Source organism: Neolamprologus brichardi, chromosome 10 (assembly GCF_056152115.1).
Source record: "Neolamprologus brichardi isolate AB-2024 chromosome 10, ASM5615211v1, whole genome shotgun sequence".
Lineage (NCBI taxonomy): Eukaryota > Metazoa > Chordata > Actinopteri > Cichliformes > Cichlidae > Neolamprologus > Neolamprologus brichardi.
In genome coordinates this window covers 12,852,270-12,863,507 of record NC_142113.1, presented here as the reverse complement: position 1 = coordinate 12,863,507, position 11,238 = coordinate 12,852,270, and the positions used below count along the sequence as shown (strand labels likewise).

At 41.5% G+C, this 11,238-nt stretch overlaps 1 protein-coding gene across 2 annotated transcripts; it reads right to left on the bottom strand.

Moving 5' to 3' along the window:
- Nucleotides 1–117: 117 nt before the first annotated feature.
- Nucleotides 118–5,596, bottom strand: plp1b (proteolipid protein 1b). Of its 2 annotated transcripts, none has more exons than XM_006802155.2 (7): nt 5,431–5,596; nt 3,301–3,487; nt 3,035–3,191; nt 2,613–2,790; nt 2,269–2,342; nt 2,004–2,069; nt 118–952 (listed from the first exon to the last, which is right to left on the bottom strand). In XM_006802155.2, exons 1-7 carry the CDS (start codon nt 5,432–5,434, stop codon nt 881–883), a joined length of 738 nt encoding a protein of 245 aa, XP_006802218.1. In that variant the 5' UTR covers nt 5,435–5,596; the 3' UTR covers nt 118–880. The 2 variants fall into 2 exon arrangements, with proteins under 2 accessions (XP_006802218.1, XP_006802217.1); XM_006802154.3 differs by lacking the exon at nt 5,431–5,596 and adding an exon at nt 3,885–4,358.
- Between the last annotated feature and the right edge of the window lie 5,642 nt (nt 5,597–11,238).

Sequence of the window (11,238 nt, the reverse complement as noted above, 5' to 3'; positions counted from 1 at the left end):
TGTATCCAGTAAAAGGGCAGTATATTGTTATGATTAATGATTCTGCAATGAAAAGGATAAATTAAAAATACAGCAAAAAAAAAAAAAATGTATATGGCTAGAATAAAATTCCACGCATCAGATTTAAATGTTTTAATGAGCCTTAATTTCAAATAAGCACACACAAGTCTAAGTAGCAGGGCTACACGCTAAACACCTGGAGACAAGTTACTGAAGCATCAACCCCTCTGCAACCTAAAACAGCTTATATTGGGCTGAACACCTTTTTATCCCACCTACCATGGTAGCATTTAAACGAAAGAGAAAAAAAGAGACTGTATAAGTATGACTAAAAAGCATGTTTATTGTAAGTGAAAGCTCAACGGGAAAATTTGGTTCGTTCAGCCTCACTCGTCTTAGTTCATGCAGTTTTGAAGGCTGATAATAGAGAAGCCGCAAAATCATACTGAGAGCCAATTTGGGTGTCAGTAACCACTGAATACTGTGCATGCAGTTATGACTTGCGAGGCAAGCTGTCATTGCTCTTAATTATTCATGAAACATCATAAATCACAATGAGCACCAACAAAGCCTCACACAAAGGATAAAGTGAGAGATACAACCAGCAATGGGAAAATGAACAACAAAGCTAAGAGAATCATCTTGAAAGGAGGATCTGATGCACAGGCCAGAGCTCATTGCTGGAGGTAAATTATCTTCATCTCTCTGTGTGTTGTTCATAAATAATAGTGATGAGAAACTATTTCTGTTATTGGAAAGGTTTAAAGAATAGCAGGCAATCCAGGTTTGGAGGTTGCCGTTTCCCAGAGGATGAATGTAGGCTGACTGTCCATCTCGTAGTTGGACAATGGGGTTAACAGAGAAAACTGAGGCGCTGCACTTAGCGAATGCCTTTTCTGCCCAGGAACCGCAGAACTGCGTAGTTGTAGGTGGTAGCAACCAGATACAGGAACTAGAGTGAGTGGAAGAATTAATAAAATGAAAAAAAATAATCAGCTTCTACACATATACAAGTACTGTAAGCAGTTTTTTTGCAAGCAGACAATGAATATTCATTTGTATCCAAGAGGAGAAGTGATCAGTATAATGCTTTAATCATCCAAGATAGAAAGCAAACTTTAATAGTCATCTCTGACTGTGTGTAGTCACGAACAGAGTTTTGGTTTAGAGAAATCCACACGTTGAAAATTCATTTATTTCTGCTCAATACAAACAAGGTGACTGGAATTTTTTTGTGTGAAGATCATAGCATTGAAAACTGACATTGGCAATGTGTCGCCGTTCCTCCAAATAATTCACATACTTTGCTGTGCACAATGTTAATCAGAAGCAGTTCCACTCACAACACATAGGTGATACTTGATAAATAAATGATACTTTAAACAGTAAAAGGAGCACTGTTTCTGGAAACTCATTTTCAAGTGCCTAGATTGAGAAAAAACGTTTATCGGATGTACCAGTGATGGTGTTTTTCCTGCTTCATCATAACATTATATAATATGATAAATGTAGATAATATGATAAAACATATATGTCATATTAATGTATGTCCAGGATGAACACTAAAACTGGCCAGTCATGCTGTTGTGATGTCACAGCATTGCAATTTAGGGGGAAAAATAAGAAAAAGATGCCCTTGTTCAAATATGACCCCCTTGTGGAATAAATGGTAAGCATTTCAAGGGTTTTCTTTATTAATTAATGCAATAAATATATATATATTATCAAGATAGGCTTGCTGCCAGCCAGATTTAGGTTACTTGCATTGGTTTGGTAATGATAGTTTTTAAAGCTAACGTAGCTAACTTCTTGACCTGTGCTAACTGAAATCTCAGAAAATATTGTTGGTCACTGGCAATATTAATCCTTGACAAGTATTATTATGATGACGTAGGAAAAACACCAACACCGCAGAGTGGTTTCATTTTAAAATTAAAATTTGATTCAGCTGTTTAAATTGAGTTAGCTTAAATGTCCTAGAAATAATGCAAAAATTAGCTCACCAGTGCTAACAGAGTGATCCCAGCACCGGCAAATGCAGCTATGTACAAGTCATATGTGACATAGAACTGGAAGACATAATAAAAAAAAGGTTAGCTTGAGACACATGCAGGGCGTTTAATCAAACTCTTGTGTGTTACTGAGAGCTCTCTCATATGCACGTTGTCCTGCTAATAATTCAAAACAGATTTTATGTTGATTTTGAGCAGCGATTTTAATGTGATGATGCCAAAATGCTATATCAAACTGTATAAAGACTCTACTCACTTCACTAGTTTTGCAGATTGCTGCTAAGGTTGTCCCACAAGACTTGCCTGGCATTGCATTCCAAGGAAGCAGACCTTAAATGGAGACATAACATAAGTGAGATACCTCATACTATGGCTGAATTATGACGAGATTTGATGATCTGTGTATGCTCTGGCTTGCCTGAAGCATGTCAGGGAAACTATAGTGAAGAAATGACCATAAAGGTGTAGTTCTCTTCATTATTTCCTGACTAATATAGCCATCAGTCTAGCAGCCACTACACGGTGATTAATTGCTTTCAAGGGCGCATTAACATTCCCATCAGGGGGACCATGTGGTCAGTAGTTACACGAGCAACGCACCATACTGCCTGGCGTCCATGCAGATCCAGCCATGCTGATTAATGCTGGGGGTTGTTTCAGACAGGATGTTGACGGTGTGGCAGGTCTGCTCCATATTGAACAAGAAGAAGACTGGGATAGCACTGAAGGCAAACACCGCCAGCCAGATGAAGGCCAAGATGTACGTCACTATGATGAACTGTTGTAGCAAAAAAGTGCAGCACACAAGGTCACAGAATCGCAACACAGATGCTAATAGATACTTTCCGCGTGATAAATGTGGTGTCATTAAATCTGTAATGAACCATAATTCATGTGGAAATTGCAGAAACAAAGAGCATATTTATTAGACTCAAAACAAGCCAGAATTCAGCATCTCAACAATGTCACACTTTCCCTCCCTCTTCATTTCCTCACTCCCTCCTCCCCACCCATGTGCTCACCGTCAGGCTGAGGCAGCGGCCGCACTGGGTACTCCTGAATTCGCCGAAGGTCTGTTTGACAGCACTTGTTGTGTAGAAGCCCTCAGCCAGTAGCAGGATACCATAGAGGAAGAAAAATGAAGCCAGACCATAGATCACGTACTGGAAGTATTTGATACTGGAACAGTCACAGAGAGACGTCAGTCAATCAGTTCAAACAAAGCAATGCCAGAGACTTAAAAAAAAAAGAAGCCACAACTGAGAGAAGTTATTGAAAAATCACTCACAAAGAGGCCATGACCACATAGTCCTGAATGTTGCGGGCAAAGTAAGTCTCAACGAGGACTTCGGTTTGGGTCAGCGCTTCGTGCCCGCAGCCACAAAATAATGCCATGCCAGCATAGCACAGCAAGGTGGCCACCAGGGATGGGTAGGGCACTGCCCCAATGCACCGGATACAGCAATCATAGCAACCTGAGGGGGCATAATATATCAGCACACAGGCGGCACACACCGCACATATAACCACACAGCACATCTATGCCACAGTGGGGGACTCTTTCACCCAGTGGGGGAGCTATGAAAAAGGCCTCGCTTCGTCTGAAAATCCATGAGCATACACCAAAACCCCACCAACAGGCAAGAAAGCAACAGAAAAAAGACCAAGAAAAAAAAGAAGATAAATTAGACAGCAGTGACAAACAAGAGTTCAAGCAGCGTCTCCCAATAAAGCGTCCAAACAAAAGCAGCCAACACTGACTTTATAGCAATCTCACGCACTTCTTCCAGAGCAAGCTGAGCTGTTGAAGCAGGTAGCAAACATCCAAAGTGTTAATAAATGCATTGCCAGAAATGGGATAGAGGAAAGCACCTAAGGCTTTGCAAAGCCAAGGCTGCCTGACCGGAAACATTTGCTGCTTCTGATGCTGTACTCCGCTACAAGAAAGGTTCCAGTGCCAACAAGTGTACAGAGCTCTCTACAAGGTATTGCTACTGTAAAATAAGCCTCTCAGCGCTGACTTCATCCAGTATGTGAAAGCTCAAATGCTTGTGCCAACACCTCACAGCTCTGCTCTTACTAAATCTGGTCCAGCCCTCTTTGTCCACTGGTCACAGGCGTCACCAGGCGATTAAGGGATGGTGGTGATACGCTGGCTTCAGGGGGCCCAAAGAAAGAGCATCTCTTTGTGGCAGCAGATACAATATCCATTGTATCTGCCATGATTGGGAAGGAACAAAGGCCAGTGATGTCAAACAAAGACCATGGTGCCACAATACACACACATACAACACTAACGTAATGGCGTAGGGGTCACCGGGACCGTCTCTCCACCACTGCCAATGTCACTACCCAGGGCCTCCTCCCTCCACAGCTGGCTGAGACTGGTACCATGGCACCGAGTGTCAATGTCGGTGGGGGCCGGATTCAAGTGTTTAAAGAGTGGGTGGAAGCATTATGAAGGAGAGGGGCAATTTGAATATCTTCACAACAACAACAATAGCAAGCCCAACTCAAAATTAGTTAGGCCCAAACATCCCCAAACATGTCTATTTCTGCATTCATCTTTTGCAAGATCTTTTGGTTTTTAGTTGGAAGGAAGAGAAACTGTGAGTTCAACAAACTGTTACTAAAATATAAATAGTAACAGCAGGAAGACTGTTAGTCCCAAAAATGATAGCGCCTACGGATGCCCACGCTTAATCTGTGCCCGGCTGCAGCAGTAGTTGTATTGAAAGAGTGATAAACGCCACAAAAGCCTCAGTTTGAATTTCAGTGCAAAGTGCATCAGTGCATTTGCAGCAGATGTCAGGTAATTACTGAAATCTCCAAAGCTGTTTTAAAAAAACCCCAAACAAACATGCAGAATTTCACTCAGAGGCTATTTGCAAGTGAGAACATGTTTAGCAGAAGTTGTTTGCGTCCACAATCCTCTTGAAAGTGTGACAAAATATGCCCGTGACACATGTGGGAGTATTTGACCTCTTTCACATGAGTGACCTGGCATGGCCTTGGCATGATGAGAGTTGCTGCCCAGCTCTGTCATGCCACTCTGATTCCACTCTAGTTTACTGCTGAAAGAGATTAGAGCAGGTGACAAGAAGGTAAATAATCCTGGCAGCGTGCACATGTTTTTCTTTTTGGTCTTTCGAAATCACCATCATATGTTAACCTGCATCGTGTGTTAGAATCAAGGGGCAAAAAGGGAATTAGTGGTAAATCAAAAAATGGGTCTAGAAATGCTTTTGATGAATTAAAACAGAGGATTAATTTGCAGCAATTCTTCCCTCAGACTTGATATCAAAGGACATCAAAGGCAGCATTAGTACTGGTTATTGAAATAGACTTTTTTAAATTTCATTTTATAAATCCCATCAATAACAAATGATAAGAACCATTAGAAATTCTGTGCACTCACCCATGTCCGGAAAGAAGTGTCAGGTTATTGAAGTTTTGCTGGGTGGCTTTGTGACTGTGATATGAGGATATGAGAAGTTATTCGCCGCCACCCCTATATGAATCTAACTCGCGCTTTTGTCTCATCAACAATAGATAGACCACATCTCCCCGAGTCACATCTTAAAGTCACAAAGACCCATTTCAGCTGCCAGTCATTATTTAAGGAGCCACGGGGAACAGAGAGTGGGCCAAATATTCTAACACGAACTTTCATCTTGGTATCTTCTTCCTTTTACAGCATTTTCATTTCTTTTCTTTCCCTGATTCTATCATAACATTTGTGGGTAATTTAATAAACATGCCAGCTTTTACATGCACACTTTACACTTTTAAGCATTCAGTAAAACAACAACTCAGCTATTCTGCGATCTACATTTTTTTCCTACATGTTTTTATCTCTTTACACTTTTGTGCTGATAATTCATCTGTTTATTGCACACACCTCATGTCAGACATCAGCACCACAGGTAACAGGTCTCGTGGCTTATGAGTCCATTTGTGCAGAACACTTAAAGATAAGAAGCACGCACAGACAGAAGAGGAAAATAAATTTAAACCTCAGTGACTGACATTGACGAAGTTGAGTAACAAGGGTGACATTGATGGTTGGGTCCAGCTGCTGTCCTCCTTCCCTCCCTCCCTCATGTTTGACCCAGTTGATGTCAAAGCTGGGTTCACTACAAAGGCGCCAGTGTGCAGCAGGAGAAAACACCATGCTTTTTTTTTTTTTACGAGAGAGTGAAAATCCTCACCCTCCTTTCATTTGCCATTTAAAGCACACAGTGCACAAGTAGACGTAATCAAATATCATCATCAAAAGACACAAATTATCACACTATTAGATCACATTTAATTACCAGGAATTAAAAAAGGAATGCTTTAGTTATTTTGGAGAAACAGCACTTTATATTATTATACAGTTATCTATCCATCCATTCGCTTGTGCTCATCCTTTTCAGGGTCGCAGGGGGTGCTGGAGCCTATCCCAGCTGTCATAGGGCGAGAGGCGGGGTACACCCTGGACAGGTCGCCAGTCTGTTGCAGGCTAACACACAGGGACAGACAACCATTCACACTCACATTCACACCTATGGGCAATTCAATTAACCTATCCCCACAAAGTGCATGTCTTTGGACTGTGGAAGGAAGCCGGAGTACCCGGGGAGAATCCACGCAAACCTCACACAGAAAGACCCTGCTGATGGTAGAATTGAACTCAGGACCTTCTTGCTGTGAAGCAACAGTGCTAACCACTGTGCCACCGTGCTGCCTATACAGTTATCTAGTTGTATTAGTTATTGGGACTGCTAGAGATGCAGTGCAATTTTTACCAACTCACCGGATCCTGTAAAAAGCTGGAGGGACTGCTGTGTTCCCGACCCAAAAAATAAATAAAAAATCACTCCTCCTCAGACAGTTCCTTCAAATATAATCGGCTTCTGGATGCTGAAATTGTTTGTTTTAACTTTCCATTCTGCAACCTTTCTCAAAGCAATTACAGATCAAGTGATTTGTTTAGAAAGGATTTCTGACACTGGCTCTGATACACTTAAGTGCAGGGAAGTGACGCCTTTGAAGTCTCTAAGAAGACATATGAGAGAATGTGAAAGAGAGACAGACAAGAAGCATTAATTAACCTCTGTACTGCATATGAGTGTGTACAATGGCTGTCAGCTTTGCTTAATGTTGACAATCAAAGGACGGGGATTAGGTAGGGGGACTGGATTTAGACGCTTGCTGTCTTGGGTGCCATGAAAAGAGACTTTATTAATAAACTGCATTCCACAAAGCTGATGCAGATGGTGGCCGGTGATGTTACCATAGATCATATGATAAATTATTCGGTAGCAGTTAATAAGTCTGCGTAACAGCCTCTGGTTAATGCATGAACTGATATTTTAAACAAACATATTACTGCCCAAGCGTTCAACTAACGTGCAAATGTTATAAAGGCTATTTTGCATAATCACATAGGAAATTGTAGCTATATTATTATCGGTCCTACTCTGCAGGGTATGTTAAAATAATGCAATGTAGGCCTATGAGACAGTGTAATTGATATGACACTTTTATAACTGACTGCCTAGGATAGATACACTTGCCAGTATTTACACACTGAACATGGTAATATGCATGTTTATACAGAGGGAGTGGAGAAGTGCCCTGTAAAAGTATTTACATAATCTCTTATCACAGTTATCATAATGTGTGTCGTGTTATCTTATGAAAAAACCAAACAAACAGCTCTCAAACAAACAAACAAGCACTTGGAGGAGAAAAACAAGTCAGGCTCAGTCGGGAGTGACTTCAGTGCCAAAGGCCTCCTGTGGCGAGGGTTAAATTATTTATTTTCCCAGATGCTGAAGTAAGGATGGACTAAGCTTCCCTCCATGTTTGTTTGATTATCTTTAGTGATCTCAGACTCTTGCAGCTGGGTATTTGGGATATGAAACCAGCTGGTGTGTTTTAACATGATTAAAAGATGAAGCCTAAAACAGCAGCAGTAGCAGAAACACCCAAGGAAACATGAGGACTGTAAGGAATGTGTTGGTGGTTTTTCTAGAGGTGTGTACCAAGCAAAGAAGATGAAAAGATGAGATCTGGCTAATTTTAGTATTCTCAACGCTCCACATGCTGGACAAAAGTGCCAATTCATCAGTACAGTGTCTTATGACTACTGGCTGTATTGCCATAGTGTTTGATAGCGAACGCTAGATACAATCATAATCTGTATATAAATGATGGATGTAGATCTGATCATTTATACAGTGCACAATGTGTTACACTCAAGATAACATCTGTGCAATAGTGCAATAGCTCTTGGCTCTCTAGTGTGGTGTCTTTTGTGTTATTTCTGGCATTGCTGTTCATGCTCTGTAAAGATATGCTCTTATATAGATGTCAGGAGTTTATAAACTGTGTCCTGTGGCTATTATGTTGGACCTCTGGTGAGTTCACAACATCCCAGTGGACATAACGAGACCTCCAGGGTCACCATAGGTTGTTTTGGAGTCTGCCAAGCAATGAAGGTGCCATAAAGAGAGGAAGGCAGAAGCAGGGATCTATAAACAAAGCCACATGAGTGTATTCAAACATCAGGGATGCATACAGCACGGTGACCCTTGGTTGGGTCTGTCAGACCATCTTTGACTACTCCTTACCCTAGCACACAGCCCCCAGGAAAAAACAAAGCCACACATAATGATCATTAAAACCTCCCCAGAGGGCTCTATCACTGAGCTACAGGACTGCTTTGCACACACTAAATGGGAAATTTTTGAAATATACACAAACTGTGCTGCATCTCCACCTGTGTTATTAAGCACATCAGCGTTTTTTCTGACAAGAAACCCTGGATAACTAAGGAAGTCCAGTCTCTCTTGACGACTGAATGATCTAGCCGTCATGTCCGTTCGAAGACAAGATTGAAAAGTGGCATCAATCAGGCCAAACAGGACTGTAAGAGGAAAATTGAGGTTCACTTTACTGACAATAAACTCAGGCAGGCTTGGCAGGACACACATCACTAATCACAAGGACAGCAATCTCAAACTCAACAACATGAACACTTCACTGGTAGAGGCTTTGAGGTTAAAAGACCCAGTTTGGGCCCTCCATCTACACCTACTACCACCACCCTCCCAATCACTGTACAGCAGTGTGATGTGAACCTCATGCTTAGATTGGTGAACCCAAGGAAGGATGAGAAAAGCTTCTAGCTCAGACAAGGTACCCAACAAAGTGCTCAAGGCGTGTCCCAGTCCAGACCTCAGCAGTCTTCACTACTACATCTTTAACCCTTGCACAAATCATTATCCCACCTTGCTTGAAGTCATCTGTCATCAATCCAGACTCAAGGAAAGCTTCTGACTCCCTCACTGACTACAGGCAGACCTGTTGCCCTAACATCCACGATCCTGAAGTGCTTTGAAGGGCTGGTATCAAATCACATCAAAGCCTGTCTTCCACTGACTCTTGATCCACATCACTATGCTTACAAAGTGAACAAATCCACAGAGGATGCCATTGCGACAGCTCTCCACTCCGCCTTGAATCATCAAATGAATCAAAAAAAATGTGAGGATGCTCTATGTTGACTATAACTCAACATTAACAGCATCACGCCATAGAGCCTGATCAAGAAGCTGGCTGAGTTTAGTCTTTCCTCTCCTACCAAAGACTGCACCTCAGTCCATCCCATTAAAACCATTATTAAATTTGCTAATGTCACCACACTAGTGGGACTCATATGAGCGGTAGATGACTCTCTCTACAGGGCTGAGGTCCATCAACTGGTCATGTGGTGTTCAGCAAACAATCTTGCAAAAGAAAACAAAATAAATCATAGACATCACGAAGAGCAGAGGCTCGCTCGGTCATCATTGGAGACTCTATTGAGAGGGTCCATGATTTTAAATTTTTGGGACCTTTATTTCCAACAATCTCACCAGGCCTCCCACACTGCAGGACATTAAAAACTTGGATGGCCACTAACTTTCTGCTTCTTAACTCAGATAAAACTGAGGTCATTGTACTCGGCGCTGAAAAGCTTAGAAATATGGTATCTAACCAGATTCTTACTCTGGATGGCATTACCTTGGCCTCCAGTAACACTGTGAGGAACCTTGGAGTCATTTTTGACCAGGACATGTCCTTCAACGCACATATTAAACAAATATGTAAGACTGTGTTCTTCCATCCGCGCAACATCTCTAAAATTAGAAATATCCTGTCTCAGAGTGATGCTGAAAAACTAGTTCATGCATTTATTACTTCCAGGCTGGACTACTGCAATTCATTATTATCAGGATGTCCAAAAAAACTCACTGAAAAGCCTTCAGTTAATCCAAAATGCTGCAGCAAGAGTACTGACAGGGACTAGAAAGAGAGAGCATATTTCTCCTGTTTTGGCTTCCCTTCATTGGCTTCCTGTTAAATCCAGAATTGAATTCAAAATCCTGCTCCTCACATACAAGGTCTTAAATAATCAGGCCCCATCTTATCTTAATGACCTTGTAGTACCATATCACCCTATTAGAGCACTTCGCTCTCGCTCTGCAGGCCTACTTGTTGTTCCTAGAGTATCTAAAAGTAGAATGGGAGGGAGAGCCTTCAGTTTTCAGGCCCCTCTTCTGTGGAACCAGCTTCCAGTTTGGATTCGGGAGACAGACACTATCTCTACTTTTAAGATTAGGCTTAAAACTTTCCTTTTTGCTAAAGCATATAGTTAGGGCTAGGGATGGGTATTGATAAGATTTTCATGATTCCAATTCCATTTTCGATTCTGTTTAACGATTCGATTCTTTATCGATTCTCTTATCGATTATTTTTTTTTAAAAAAAGGAGAACACTAAGGTCAATTAGCTTAGATCTTTGTTTTATATCTTCTCTTAGAACAAGATAGAAATTTAGGAGTAACATGGCCTTACAAACCCAACAGTGAGATCTTAACAGATCCAACCTACGGCTCTTCAATGGGGTGTCACAGGGTCCCCAGGAAAAAAAATTGTGAATGTAAAATAATAAAATAAATATTCTTCTGTAGCAATTACACAAGAATATCCAATAATGTCCCTGCCTACAATTAAACACATTCACTTACCGAAAATCGGGGGCATCTGCTGTGGCAAATGGGTGCAAGCCTTTTACCACAAACTTAGTCACTGCTCGGTGACATTCGTCTATCCTGGCCTGAAAGGAGACGCTACCGGTAGACTGTAGCAAGAACTGCCAGCATCTGAGCCAGCCAGACTCTGTCTGTCTCTCT